The sequence below is a fragment of the Dendrobates tinctorius genome, unplaced genomic scaffold (assembly GCF_039654945.1).
Source record: "Dendrobates tinctorius isolate UK_male_01 unplaced genomic scaffold, ASM3965494v1 ptg000060l, whole genome shotgun sequence".
NCBI classification, from domain to species: Eukaryota; Metazoa; Chordata; class Amphibia; order Anura; family Dendrobatidae; genus Dendrobates; species Dendrobates tinctorius.
The window spans coordinates 21,904,499-21,920,260 of NW_027361728.1; the positions used below are offsets into that span (position 1 = coordinate 21,904,499).

At 46.9% G+C, this 15,762-nt stretch overlaps 1 protein-coding gene across 1 annotated transcript in view; it reads left to right on the plus strand.

Annotated features, from left to right (window-relative positions):
* The first annotated feature begins 656 nt into the window (after positions 1 to 656).
* Positions 657 to 15,762, plus strand: part of CCDC39 (coiled-coil domain 39 molecular ruler complex subunit) — a 147,373-nt gene continuing 132,267 nt past the window's right edge. Inside the window, exons 1-3 of the mRNA XM_073578772.1 lie at positions 657 to 821; positions 9,508 to 9,627; positions 15,343 to 15,489. Coding sequence (XP_073434873.1) covers positions 732 to 821; positions 9,508 to 9,627; positions 15,343 to 15,489 — 357 coding nt within the window. The 5' untranslated portion in view covers positions 657 to 731. The remainder of the gene's footprint in view (positions 822 to 9,507; positions 9,628 to 15,342; positions 15,490 to 15,762) is intronic.

Here is a 15,762-nt window from a genome sequence, read left to right on the forward strand (position 1 = left end):
TACCGCAGCAGATATTTGGACATAGAGATTTATATACACTACACACATCATCCACACCGGCGAGCTGCTAGATCGGAAAGCTGTAGACTGGCGAGCTTCATCTCTGCTTTTTTTCTTATTTATGTACATACAGTAATAATGATTGTGCTTACAGGGGAGATCATAGGCAAGGAGTCATACCACTATGACAGTGACAAGTACTAGTGACCATTATATGATAGATTCATGGCTAATAAATGTTTGATCAATGACAGCGATCACTTTGCTGATATAGATTTGGGCTCTCCCTGTGTTATGGCTATTGAGCTGGATGAAAGTAGTTGCTTACTTATGGGGTAAGTATGGATGGCACGATTGTTATGGTAAGTTTTGCTGGTTCTTTGTTTCCAGTGCAATATTTCTTGTCCCCATCTAATATTATGAAGTGCTATACCAGCGCACTGATGCAGGGAGCTGGTAACCAAGGTACACATCGGGTTTCTAAGTGCTGCGCGGTGCTTAGAAACCTGATGTGTACCTTGGTTACCAGATCGCTGTGTGGCATCTCTGTCTTCCTGGAGACCGCGCCGGTTGCTAGGGGCGCTGACAACCTCCTGCTTCCTGGATACCGCGCCGGTTGCTAGGGGCGCTGAGCACAACACATTGCAGCTGGAGGAGAGGCCCGAGCTCCAGCAGCACAGCCGCGTCCTTGTATCCTTCTCTCCGTGCTGTCGTGTCTGCTGCTGGGGAAAATGAGCCGGGAGGTGCTGGCTGAGCTGCACTGGGCCGACGGCTTCGCTATACCAGTGGCCAATACCGAGAATAAAGCGCTGGAGGATGAGGTGAGGACGGACAGTGTGTGCCATCTGTATGTGTGGCATCTCTGTGTCACACACAGCGATCTCGCTGGTGAGATAGCTGTTGCATCACAAAACTTGTGACTCAGCAGCGATCTCGCTAGCGAGATTGCTGTGTGTGACGGGGGCTTAAGACGCGTTAAAGGGTCAATATTCACTTTTAGGATTACTGTTTCCAAAATGTAGGACTAGATTTCTAGTCTTCCTGCTCTCTGAAGAGGCAATTTGCATATGTGATCAAATTCAAAATTCATTGTTCCATCTATGATCGCAAGCCGTCCTAGCCTTTTGTACTGGTAATCATTTCATTCAACTTCTACATTGATCCATCGTGCATGAGTTCACTCTATTCCATGTCAGCAAGCATTTTTTTTACTGGTAATCATTTCATTCAACTCCTTTGCTATAATTCATTTGTTACTTTGTTCTCAGTACTTAAGCCCCCGTCACACACAGCGCTAGCGAGATCGCTGTGTGTGACACTTAGCAGTGACCGGCCCCCCTGCCGGGTATCGCTGATCGTTGCTGAAAGCCCTGGACATTTTTTTTGATTGCTGGTCTCCTGCTGGCCAGCACACATCGCTGCGTGTGACAGGCGGGAGACCAGCGATCAGCGAGCTGGAGCTGGTAACCAAGGTAAACATCGGGTTTCTAAGTGCCACGCGGCACTTAGAAACCTGTGTGTACCTTAGTTACCAGCGCGCTGGTGCAGGGAGCTGGTAACCAAGGTAAACATCGGGTTTCTAAGCGCCGCGCAGCACTTAGAAACCCGATGTGTAGCTTGGTTACCAGATCCCTGCACCAGCGCGCTGATATCTAACATACACATCGGGTTTCTAAGCGACCTGCATCGCTTGTTGCCCGCATGTTGCTGTTCTGATCGCTGCTGAGATCTGCCTGTTTGGCAGCTCACCAGCGATCATGTAGCGACACACAGGCGATCCTGAATAGGTCATATCGTTGTCGGGATCGCTGGTGAGTCGCTATGTGTGACGGGGCCCTAAGTCTTCTGTGTAACCTGCGTATAGGAGATTTGGTTGTAACTCCTGACAAATTGCCTGAATATGCACTAAATATCTCTAAGGGTATGAACAGACGATCAGTATTAGCAGCGCTTTGGACGCAGCACATGTCCGCTGCCGTCTATTGAATGCAGGTGACTCCACATGTGTTCACTGTCAGAGAAGAAAGGGGTCAGCAAGATGGATTTCAGCAGACCTGATCATTTTGTTCTGAGGTGTCTGGCTGGGGCCTCCTTACTTCTTAGGCTACTTTCACACATCAGGTTTTCGGCGTCAGGCGCGATCCGGCGTCGTGCCGGAACGCCGGATCCGGCAAATGTTTCTTAAAACCGGATGTGACGGATCCGGTTTTCTGCCGGATCCGTCTTTTTCTGGACAGACAAAACCGGATCCGTCTCATCCGGTTCATCCGTTTTTCTATCCGTTTTTTCGACGGATTACGCCGGATCCGGTTTTTAAAATTGACCCTTGTGGCCTTCCGAACGGGATTGGCTACTGGAAAACTATATATAGCGTGTTCCTACAGCCCTTCTTTGACAGGTTGTAGAGGAGAAAGTGCAGGTTGGAGATAAGAGCAAGTTACTGGCGAAGATGGATGTTGTCATTGGAAATATTTTGAAGAATTTGGCGGATTTTACAGCGGAGGCAAATCGTTTGAGGGTGATTGTTCTGGAGAAGGAGAGAGCGAGACAGCAGCGCATCAGGCATCGTAGACGACGTTTGTGGATCCACCCCATCACAGCCAAGAGAATGACGCGTGGGGTCTATTCTACACTATGCATGGACCTTCGACGAAACCCGGATAAATTTTTTGGATATGTTAGGATGAAAATGGAGAATTTTGATTACTTGGTGGAGCGCATTGCACACCTCATAAGAAAAGCGGACACCTATTGCCGCTTCTCTGTTTCACCCGCAGAGCGTCTGATGGTGACTTTAAGGTAAGCCACATTTATTGGATATGATCGCATCAGAGCACACTTTCACTGCAATCTTGTTGGTGGTAATTTGTATCTCCAAGTGTTATAGGTCAGTTTTGGTATGTAATGCTGTGATTTAAAACTAATTTATTGTTTTTTAATTCCCCACAGATTTCTTGCAACTGGAGAATCCCTTTCGTCACTGCATTTCCAGTACAGACTCGGGATTTCCACCATATCTGGAATTGTGAAGTACACATGCCGTGCACTGTGGGACTCCTTAGCTGAAGAGTTTTTACCAGAGCCCACAACAGAGAGGTGGATTGAAATTGCTGACAAGTTTCAACAGATATGTCAGTTTCCCAACTGCTTGGGCGCTGTGGACGGGAAACATATCCGCATTGTAAAGCCAGCTGGATCGGGATCGGAATATTTCAATTACAAGAAATATTTTTCAATTGTCCTCATGGCCATCGCTGACGCGGAATACAAATTTATTGCGGTTGATATTGGGGCCTATGGCCGCTCCAATGACTCTCAAGTTTTCAAACTGTCTGCCATGGGGCGTAAACTGTATGGAAACACCTTCCAGTTCCCACCACCTAGACCGCTGCCGCAAACATCTGGTCCACCTATGCCATTTGTCTGTGTAGGGGATGAAGCCTTCCAGCTGTCAGAACACCTTTTGAAACCGTACTCTAGCAGAGGATTGACAAGACCAAAACGCATTTTTAATTACCGCCTCACAAGAGCAAGAAGAATGGTTGAATGTACCTTTGGTATTCTGACAGCCAAATGGCGGGTCCTATTGACTGCGATCAACCTCAAGACAGAAACTGTGGACGAGGTGATCAAAGCGTGCGTGGTACTCCACAATTTTGTTATCTGCAAGGAACCCATTTCCATTGAGGACACCTCTGAAGAAACCACCTTGCAAGATTACCATGACATTACCACTAGAAGTTCTGTGACGGTTTCAGCAATGAGGGACAATTTTGCACTATACTTTATGTCACCTCAAGGCAGAGTACACTGGCAGGATGACAGAGTGTGAAAGATTTGTGCCCTAACCAAACTTGTGTACCTTCTGGACCAACAGTATATACCTTTGCCAACCAAAGTTGGCTATCTTGTCATGGTCTCTATTTTTAGCTTTAGGCCACAGGTGTGTACCTGGTTGTGTTTTATGCAAAGTATTTCACCTTTTAACAAAAGTTGTGTACATTGTTAGGAAATCACCAACAATAAACACAACTTTTTAGGTGAAATACTTTGCTTCAAACACAACCAGGAACACAACTGTGGCAAAAAGCTAAAATTTACCCACAGTTATATACCTAGTTTTGAATACCATTTCACCTTTTAAATACCCTGTATTTAACCTTTTTCGCCGCAGAAAGAAATGACAGACAACCAGTGTAAAATAATTTAACTTTTATTGAAAAATGTTTTTTTTAGTAAACTTTTTTAAAATTTTAATAAACTTGTTTAATAAAACTTTGAAACTATAAAACTGAAACCATAAAACTGGTCATTTTTATTTAAATACACACATTATAATTCTGTGTAGTGTGTGGTGGAAATACTGCTGTAGGGGCTGCGGGACACTTCGACACTGGGAGTGTGGAGAGAGGACTGGGATCGTGGTGGGGAAGGAACAGTTAGAGGTGAAGGTGTGGAAAAAACTACAGAATGGGTGGACATGTGGGAAGCAGAAGAGGTGGTGGGTGGTGGAGTGGAGGGTTGGGCAGGGACTGTAGGAGCAGATGATGTTGATGGCAAGTTGTATGGGGAAGGAGTTTGGTACGGGGCAGGTTGCTGGAAGTGGGGAGATGTCTGGTACGGGGCAGGTTGCTGGAAGGGGGAAGGAGTTTGGTACGGGGCAGGTTGCTGGAAGTGGGGAGATGTCTGGTACGGGGCAGGTTGCTGGAAGTGGGGAGATGTCTGGTACGGGGCAGGTTGCTGGAAGTGGGGAGATGTCTGGTACTGGGGAGGTTGCTGGTACTGGGGAGTTTGCAGGTACTGGTGAGGTTGCTGGTACTGGTGAGGTTGCTGGTGCTGGGGAGGTTGCTGGTGCTGGGGAGGTTGCTGGTGCTGGGGAGGTGGATGGTGCTGGGGAGGTGGATGGTGCTGGGGAGGTGGATGGTGCTGGGGAGGTGGATGGTATGTAATAGGAGGGGGAGGATGGAAAGTGGCTGGAGGTGGATGGTATGTAATAGGAGGGGGAGGATGGAAAGTGGCTGGAGGGGGTGTAGATGTAATAGGAGGGGGAGGATGGAAAGTGGCTGGAGGGGGTGTAGATGTAATAGGAGGGGGAGGATGGAAAGTGGCTGGAGGGGGTGCAGGTGGAGGAACTACTGTGGTGGGAGGAGAAGGAGGTTGGGAGGTAACTTGCTGGAGAGCAGCGTGGCATGAATGCATTACATGCATCTGCTGGGCAGGAGAGAGCGTTTCCATGCGCTCCACAACAGACCTGAAAAAGGTGTGGTTTGGCGAAGATCTTGCTTCTGAATGCATGGTTTGCAGAAGTGTCTTCACCTCCAGAATGCTGGAGTTGATCTGCTGATAGCATGCGGATATTTGCTCTGACAAGACTTTTAGACAGTTCTGGAAAGATGCATTCAGATGCAAGAACTCTGGCGCATAAGTCTTTTCCTGACCCCTCTGCCGCTGCCGCCCAGTACCCGCAGGTGTACTAGAGGTGGCAGGGGCTGAAGGGTGGGGTAAAGGGAAAGCGATCTCCTCACCAGCAGCTTCATGTAATGTAGGCGGCCACGATGCTCCTGTGCTGGTGGATGGGACAGATGGGTCGAATGTGTGGGAAGGCTGGGAAGGTGCAGATGTACCGGGGCGGTCGAAGTGTCCCTCGGTGCCGGTCTCCTCAGGGATCGCCTCAGAAGGGTCCAATCGTGCAGGCTCCCGAGTGCTGCTCACCGTGCTCTGGAATAAAGAGAAAAAAAAACAATTAAAATACTGACATGGTATGGCCCTGGCTGAAAAATTTTTTTACATATAACATTTTTTTTCACATGTGGTGTGTAATATTTACCTTCTGGTGACCATTGTTTCCCGGAGGAACGACAGGGCTTCTGCGTACTTGTACTTGCTCCTGCGTCCTCCAGATCCACTCGGGGCCCGCATCTCTTTATTGAACTCCTTCTTGAAACGATCTCTCACAGACCGCCATCGATTCACAATTCTGTTCCCTGAAACGAGAAAGGAGTGGTTAGTATACAACATCAGTGTTTCCCAAACTCCAGTCCTCATGGTCCCCAGGGGTCATGTTTTCATGATTTCCATAGTAAATAGAAATCCTGAACACATGATCCGTGGGGACCACGAGGACTGGAGTTCGGGAAACACTGGTTTACATCAAGCAACCGGTACTGTATATACTTACGCTCTTTAATCTGGGCCCGAGCTTCGAGGTCCTCCCAGCGGCCAACAAGGAGCGAACAGATTTCCTCCCAGAGTCGTCGGGTAATGATCAGGTCAGCGTGGCGGCGGTCAGCCATATTCCAGAGCGGCTCCCTTTCTCTGACGAGATCGATGAGGCGGTCCACATCAATCCCTCCATCCTCACCGTCAGAGTCGGGAGCACGCTGTGAAGGCTGTTAAAGAAAAAGACAAAAATAACATAATTAGCCTCCACAAAAGAAATGAAATAAAAAGTGCAAAAAAACAAAGCAAAAATATTTATACTTACACGCTGGTGACCGCCGCGTTGCTGTCGCCGACGACCCTGGGAGGCACTGCGAGGACCTCTTGGCCAAGCACCAGATTGGGAAGATTAGAGAAGAAAACAAAAAATGTTATGTCTTTGGATGTAGGCATTTGTTTGCTGTGTGTGGTCTGCAGAACATTGTTTTCTATGTGTTGTGTGTAGTGTGATGTTGTGTTTCTGCGTTTGATGCAAAAAACTTACGAATTGTGAGCCCACTCCAGGTGTCTGTCCACCCCTTCCTTCTTCTTCTGGGAGCTCCTCTTCATCTTGTGATTCCTGTTTTGAAATAAAAGGCAATGAATAGACATATATTACAGAGAAGATGGATTTTGGAAATAAAAACTTACCGTCAAACGCTGACGATGCGAGGGAGGGCTCCCAGAAGATGATGTGCTGTGGTGGCCACACTCCATGCCTGTGGGTGGTGTTCCAGCTGCTGCCATTGCTGCTGCTGCTGCATCTATTGGGCGGCTGTTGAATAAAGAGAAACAAAGGGCCAATGAATATCTTGATATTCAATAGCCCTAGTTTGGAGGAATGGGTTATTTGATAATTACCATCTCTCATCTGCTGCTGGCCTCCCCTCCTCAGCATGTTCTATTTGCTGCTCCATTTGGGGTGGTGGTGGTGCGGATGGTGCTGCAGTGGTCTCCTGCCTTCTCCTGCTTCGCTTGGTTGCTGTCTTGGGTGGCATGTTGGGTGTGGCTGTGGGTCCCACTGTCTTGCTTTTATATATGTCTTGTGGGCAGAGCTACTGAGCATGCTCAGACCAAAAAACCGGATCCGGCCGACGGATCCGGCTTTTGCCGGATCCGGCGCATTGCGGCGCTCATAGGCTTTCATTGTGTGAAAAAGCCGGACGCGCCGGATCCGGCGTGTCCGGCTTTTTCGACGGAGACAAAAAACGTTACAGTCACCGTTTTTTCCAGACGCCGGATCGCGACACATTGCCGGATCCGGCGAAAACCGGATGAAACGCATGGCCATCCGGCGCGATCCGGCGCAAATGCAAGTCAATGGGGGGGAAAACGGATCCGGCATTGCATTTCGCCGGATCCGGTTTCTGTCAAAAGCGCCGGATCGCGCCTGACGGCGAAAACCTGATGTGTGAAAGAGGCCTTACCTGTGAATTCACTCACATGAGCAGCCATAAGGCCTCATTCAGATGCCAGTTTATTTCATGTGCCAGAAAAATGGACTGAGTTTCTTCAGAGTTTAAGCAGAGTTTCATCAGTCCATCACAGTTAGTGAAAAAAACACACAGCACATGGATGGCATCCGAGTGCTGTTTGATTTTTTTTAACGGACCAATAGACATTAATTGCCCAGTTTGATCGAACACTCGGATCAATATCGGACTTATTTCAGTGATTATGCCCTGATCACTCAGTCCTCAAAACAAAACAGACATGTGAATAGCCCCATACACTGTCATAGGTATTATCCGTGAAAAGCACGGGTAACACTTGTATGTGAAAACTGACGTATGAATGAACCCTCAAAGGTAGGAAGCATAGACGCCAGGTGAATGGGCATACAGCTGACAGCTGTCTTAAAGGGTTAGTCAAAAAAAAAAATCCAGTTATCCTCTAGCCATATGATTTCAATAATGTGCTGATCGCTGGGTGTCCAACCACCAGGATACACAACAATACTGAGATCAGGGCTGCTGAGCCTCAGTCTTGAATGAAGTGAGTATGAGCGTGCTCCACTTATGATCCATTCATTGTCTGTGAGATAGTGGAGAAATCAAAGCTCTGTACGAGGCTATTTTGGGTCATCCCATTAACCATGTATGGAGCGGTGGTCATGCATGTGCACATCCACTCCATTCAAGCCTTGATTTCAGGGTTCTCGGGATCGCTGGGGTCCCAATGATCAGACTCCCGTAATCATCACGTTCTCCAATCTCATAGACTGTAGTTGGGCTCTGTTGGCAGTTACATTGGGTTGGAGTTGCCATTGGAATCATGTTTTTTGGGGATTCTGACAGACTGCAGTGCTCAGTGTGCTACACTGTATATGTGTGTGACCCTAGCCTAAATGGGGTTTTCCAGATTTATTTTACGACCCAGACTTGTCAAGTGTAAAAAAATAAAACAGCTTGAGCTTACTTAACCAACCACGTCTTGAGCAAGCGCTGCCTATATTCTCCTGCCCATGGTCTTTCTAAACTGGAAGAATGGCTGCAGAGCTGAATAAAACAACACTTTTTCTTATTTTATTTCTTGTCTCCGTTGTAGAGAGTTTAGCTTCTAAGGTTGATATGTTGATTTCCCCTTCAACCAATTGGCCAGCAGCAGAGATTTTTCTCTGGGGTGTTTATTTTTTCCCCTTGTATAACATTAACCAATCATAAGCGTCATACAGGAAAAAAACAGCTCCCAGGGAAGGTCAGAACTGTCTATCACTGTGTCAGGGTGCTTTCACACTGCATTGTGGCAATCGTTCATTGGTCCCCATAGAGCTGAAGTCTGCAAAGACCCAGGCAGCAGTGGAGGGGGTGCAGTAAAGCTCATTTGGTTATTTTTACATAGGGGAAGTCTATTGAGTCCAAAAAGTTATTCCTGGAAAAACCGGTTAAGATGTTGTGGGGTGGGCTCACACAGGCCAAGAAGTCACACTAGGGGCATCTTAATTTTCGGATTGATAAGGGAAGAGGGGCATGAAGAAATTCTTTATCTTTCTTAGGCCTGTTTCACACATCAGTTTTTTTAGTCAGTTAAAATCCGCTACTGACCACGTTTTGAGAGAGAGAGAATGCGGATCCGGCCGGGGAAAAACAACGGCGGATTTTTACTGATGGGGAAAAACGGATGTGTGAAACAGGCCTTACCTGTAAGAGTCAATCTGAATATTGCAAAGCGAAAAAACAAAAGTGTCCAACAAATAAAGTATGCGCAGAATGTGTGAGCCAGGCCTGAGTTTCCCAACCACCATACTAACACACAGCAGTGTCCCACTTTTCCTCCCTGCAGGCGACAATAACATCATATTTCTTATAGTTACAAAGAAAACAAAAGGAGAAGATGAATTTGTTAAACCTGATCAAAGAAATGGAAGATCGAATTCAAGCAATGGCGGACCACCTTAAGAACGTCAGACAAGAGCTGAACTACACCCAGGTAATGGCGCATGGCACATTCTGCAAATCAATGGCTTGTAAGAGTATTCCCATATGGTAATATGATAAAATGTCACCATGATAATCCACATCATTATGATTGGTGGGTCCTGAGACTGACGAGACCAGTTCTACGTTCCAATAATCAGTGGGTGGGCCCGGCGGGAAGACTTCCCCAATAAACCTGTGATATGCCATCACTTTAAGGGCTCGCTCACACGAGCGTAGAAATACACACGGATGGTGATTAAGAAAAAATCGGCCCACTTTTCTAGATGAGAATGGGACCGATTTTTTGATACACTCGTGTGACCCCAGCCTTGTGGTAGGAAGGACCCTTACAAGTGTTTCATCTGTTTGGCCTTGTGCACACTGGGATGTGTGATGAGGGGGCTTATTTGCTGCAAAGTCTGTTTTTAATTTGATACAATGACACATACTTCTCAAGGCCACATTCACATGTTGAGTATTTGGTCAGTATTTTACCTCCGTATTTGTAAGCCAAAACCCGGAGGGGGTGATGAATCCAGAAGTGGTGACATGTTTCTATTATACTTTTCCTCTGATTGTTCCACTCCTGACTTTGACTAATACTGAACGTGTGCACGTGGCCTCTTAGGGGTCTGAAACTATTTGTAATAACAATAAAACTTAATTTTTCTGCTTTATTTTGTTATTCTGATGCATTAAAAGTTTTATCTTGCTAGTTCTTGATCTCAGAGTTTGATATGTATAATTATGATTAATGAGTCACTAATTTTTAATCTTTTTTTAAATAATTTTGTCCACCATAGAAAGTTATGAAACTGTGAAAATCACTTTAGTAGGGGATTAGTTTCATGCCTGTAAAAAATGCATAGAACTGGCTTTGAAACCCCTGCATTTCCCAACTTATTTGCCTGCCGTCAGCTGCATTGATATCAGAGCATACTTATATAGAGTTGTTAGCGTGGGTGGTCAGGAGCCGGAATCTCCAGGAGTGGACCCTCTGGACCGTGGCACCGAGGGGCCCCGGGCGAGCTGCCAGGTGGAACCGACCCCTATACAGGGACCGTTAGGAGCAGGCCCACGGTAGCTGGTACCGAGAGGGGCGGCTCAGGATGGACTGGAGTAGGAGTGCGGGACAGAAGTGTAGACTGTAAGGCTGGAGTGTGTAGAGATAGCTGGAGCGGAAGACAGGAGACAGGACTGCAGTAGGACTGTAGGAGTGTGGATAGCTGGATGGAGCAGGAACACCGGAGACAGGACTGGAGTAGGATGGAACAGGAACAGTGGAGCAGGCCTGGAGTGCGATGGAACAGGAACACAGGAACAGGACTGGAGTAGGATGGAACAGGAACGCTGGAGCAGGACTGGAGTAGGATGGAAGGAACAGGACTGGAGTAGGAAGGAACAGGAACGCTGGAGCAGGAATGGAGTAGGACGGAGAATACTGCAGGGAACACGGGTGACAGGGCTGCGAGGCTGCTGCAGGAAACACCGCGGACGGAACCGAGAGGCTGCAGAGAGCACAGGAGGAAACGGCCCAGTGTGCAAGGTAACACAACGATCAGGCGCCTCCCTCAGGGGGAAGCGGCCTGATATGGCCCCGTCTGGTCTGCCATTGGTCTGAAGGTGCTTCCGGGTCAGGGCACATCCGGAGCACAAGAAGCAGAAGGGAGGCGTGGCCGCGGCCTATGGCGCATGCGCATTGCATGCAGAGATGGCGTCGGCCGCGAGCTTGTTAGAGGTGACCGCCGTGGTCGTCGGGTGGCGAGAGGCTGCGGCGTGGGAGCGGAGGCCGGGTGAGTATGCAGAGACGGCGTGGGATCGGAGGCCGGGTAAGTATGTCTGAGCAGTGTAACAGTAGTACAGATGTTGGCAGTGAAAGGGTCAGGCCCTGTCCCCTACTCTATATATTGTACTTATCAAAACAATCTCCTGAAGCAATTCAGCAATGCTCATCAGTTATCACTACGCAATATATACAGTGACAGTGCGTTCGCCATCTCTGATCAGAAGTAAGCAGCCGGCAAGAGAGCGCACTGTCGGTACGCATTCTAAGTAGAACATCCGGCGTACAGGAAAAGCAGGGGACAAACACTGGGTATTTTACAATGCGCACTGACAGTGCGCTCTCTTGCCGGATCCTTCTGATTAGAGCCAGAGCATTTAGAATTAAAATAAATTTTTTAGCTCTCGACCTCCCCTTTAACGTGTGCGCATGCCCTTACGTAGACTCAGCATCTCTACTCCAAATAGAGCTAAAGGCAGAAAAATAGACTGGAGAAAAGCAGGCGTTTGGAAGCCAATTGTATGTATTTTTTTTTAACAGTAATGAAGATAAATCTCCTGATAACATGTTTTGAAAACTTTCAAAACTTCCCATACTAGAAAAAATTATTCACAAAAAAAATAACGTTGACATACTATTTAAACGGGTTTGCACACAAAGTACATTTTAATTAATAGATCTTGGAATAATAAGTTGGATGTGTTACATTTTTTTTCTTGTGCTGAGATAATTTTATAAAAGTCAGGGAGCCAGCATATGGCATACCAGTACATCACATGTCAGTAAGGGGTTAAGGATTGTCAAGTTTGAAACAAGTAAATGGAAAGAATTGGGTATCTTGTGGACCAAGATGTAACATATTTTTTTATGAAGTTTTTGGGTGTGTGCACACGCTGCAGATTCTGCTGCGGTGTACAGTACCATTCAAATGAATGGAAAAAAAAAACCGCTGTGTAGACGGTGCGGATTTTTCCGCGCGGTTTTCCTGCGGTTTTGAAACCGCAGAAAGTATTGACATGTCAATTCTTTTTGCGGAATCCGCAGCGGTTTCCTATCTTCACCATTGTGGAGATGGTGAAACCGCAGGGCAAAACCGCAGGCTAATCCGCAGATAAACTGCAGGTCTTTTGACCTGCGGATTTTGCAAAATCTGCGCGGATGAATCCACAGCGGATTCCGCAGCGTGTGCACATACCCTTACAGCCCATCATTCACTGGTGAAATGATTTTTATGCCAGTTTAGAAAGCTTGATTCTTGGTAGCATATCATCGTGTAGACAGGACCCGAAAGCAGGATGTCCTGTATGCACAGAACAAGCATATTACCAATCATTCTGTGCTCATTGAATTGCATTCGACCTCTATGATAAGCTATAAAGAAATCATCGATCAGTTTGCATGTAGCCAATAAAAACACCAAAAAAGACTAAGTTAGACAAAAATAACCAGCACACATGCAAAGGATGCTTACCTGCCCAGGCCACAGAACAAATGCACTAACAAGATGCAGTGGACCCAATAAGATGGCACAGGTACAAAAATACCTGATGAGGCAGCCAGCCTGCAATCAGGAAATGGCTGCTTGGTGTTAGGCTGTGTGCACACACTGCGTAATCACCTGCGGGTTTTCCCCCGCGGAACCTCAGGTAAAGTGACCTGCGGTTTGGCCTGCAGTTTTGCCCTGCGGTTTCACACCTCTACTATGTTAAAGGTGTGAAACCGCAGCCGAATCCGCAGAAACAATTGACATGCTGCGGTTTATAAACCGCAGCAAAACAGCGCGGAAAAAAACGCAGCGTGAGCACTGCGGTTTTCAAAACCCATAGGGTTACATGGTACTGTACCATGTCTGCGGAACTGCTGCGGTTCCGCAGGGCCAAAACCGCAGCGGAACCGCAGCAAAAACCGCAGCGTGTACACATAGCCTTATAATGCACAAAAAATATAATCTGTATGTGGCAATATTCACACAGAAAATGCAAAGCATCTGGCTGAACCTATTAATGACGCTGCACCTTGTTAGTGCATTTGTTCTGTGGCCTGGGCAGGTAAGCATTTTTTGTCTGTGTGCTGGTTGTTTTTGCTTGTAGCCAATCAATAATAATGTAATGGCCCAGGTCAGCCTGTCAAAGGGTATGTGCACACAAAGTCTTCTTAAGGTCCAATCCCCCATGTTAGCAGTGGCGACATCATTACTACAGTGTACTTGAATGCTGCAGCCAATCACTGGCCCTAAAGTTTTGTTATAGCAGGGGAAATGCATTTTGAAGCCCCTTATACATGAGTCTGGAGTGGAGGAGAGACCGGGGTGACTGAAGCGAAGAGCAAGAAAGTGGAGGAGGGAACAGGGTGACTGAAGCAAAGTGCAGAGGAGTGGAGGAGAGAGCAGGGTGACTGAAGTGAAGAGCAGGAGTGTGGTGGAGGGACCGTGGTAGCTGAAGCCAAGAGCCGGAGAGATTAGGAGGGACTGGGGTGGCTGAAGCGAAGAGCAGGAGAGTGGAGCAAGGACCGTGGTGGCTTTAGCAAAGAGCAGGAGAGTGGAGGAGGAACCGGGGTGATTGAAGGGAAGAGTAGGAGAGTGGAGGAGGGACCAGAGTGGCTGAAGCGTAGAGCAGGAGCATGGAGGAGGGAACGGGGTGACTGAAGCGAAGAGCTGGAGAGTGGAGGAGGGACCGGGGTGATTGAAGGGAAGAGCAGGAGAGTGAAGGAGGTACCAGAGTGGCCGAAGCGAAGAGCTGGAGCGTGGAGGAGGGAACAGGGTCACTGAAGCAGAGAGCAGGTGAGTGGAAGAGGGACCGGGGTGACTGAAGCAAAGAGCAGGAGAATGGAGGAGGGACCGGGGTGACTGAAGTGAAGAGCAGGAGAGTGGAGGAGGGACCAGAGTGGCTGAAGCGAAGAGCAGGAGCGTGGAGGAGGGAACCTGGTGACTGAAGTGAAGAGCAGGAGAGTGATGGAGGGACCGGGGTGATTGAAGGGAAGAGCAGGAGAGTGAAGGAGGGACCAGAGTGGTTGAAGCGAAGAGCAGGAGTGTGGAGGAGGGACCGGGGTGACTGAAGCAGGGAGCAGGAGAGTGGAGAAGAGACCGGGGAAGTGGAGAACTGAGCAAGTCTAAGTGATTGAAGAGGAGAGCAAGAGACCTGAGGAGGGGCCAATTGAGTGAAGTGGAAAGCAGGAGAGTGATGAAGGGGCTTGAGTGACTGAAGGGAGAGCAGATTAGGGGTCGGGTTACTGAAGCAGAGAACAGAGGAGGGGCTGGGGTGAGTGAAGTGGTAGGTCATGCAGCAGTGGAAAGTCTTTCCTCTTGTGGATGTGTTTCAAAAAGGGCAATAGCCACCCGATTTAAATACTAGCCTAAGACTGTGCAGAAGTCTCATGAGTGGTAATACGCCTGAGGCTTTAAAAAAAAAAAAAAAAAAAAAAAGGTACCACTGCCGCCACATCATCTATGACACTTATACAGGTAATATTGTGACCTGTGGTCATCATTTAACTTGAAAATATCTTCTAGGTGTCACATCATTATAAAAACAGTACTTTTATTATAAATACAGACTAGTACAGAAATTGCATTGCCCACAATTTTTCTCTAAACTTGATATCCACCTAAATTAATCTGGGACATCTCACAACCATCATCTGTCTCATAAACAAATTTTGCTACCCCACTGATACTTTAAATCTTAATTTTGGTCATTTACTGCAGTTTTTTTCTACTTTGATCCTATTAAGTTGCTGAGAGCAAGTTTTTGTTTTGTAGAAGAAACCGTGAAGCCTTATGTGAGCAGTGATGGCAGCGCTGCTTTGTGAGATGCGGGAAGCAGCGCCACATTGACAAAACATTGATACAAAATGCTTTGTCTCTTTCACCGTGTTTTTTTTGCAAAATGTGTGTTGTTTGGCCAATAACACAGACGGGGGTCTTTATTATAACTCTTCTTCCAGTCTGTTTGCAGAGCTAGAGAAAAAGAAATTGAAAGTGAAGAACATTTTAAGACTCTATCAGAAAGGGAGATTGGGCGTCTTACGCAAGAAATCCATCGTCTTGAAAATGAGCTGGTATCCTTGAGAGAAAAGAAAAATAGTCAAGAAGTAAGGGTCATTTTTGTATATTTATTTTTCTTTCCACAGGGTTATGCATTCATTGTAAGTACAGAAGTTTTCCTCAGCCATGGACATCGTTTTTAGTATGTACCGTATATAGCAGACTAATATAAATGAAGGTATTATAAGAATGGAACATAGTGGGTGTTTGAATTTGTTACATTTGGGTTTCATATCTTTCAATAATGGAATAAGTATATTTAAATTAGAAAAAGGAAAGTCCAAAACAATAAAAAAGCATCATATATATATATATATACT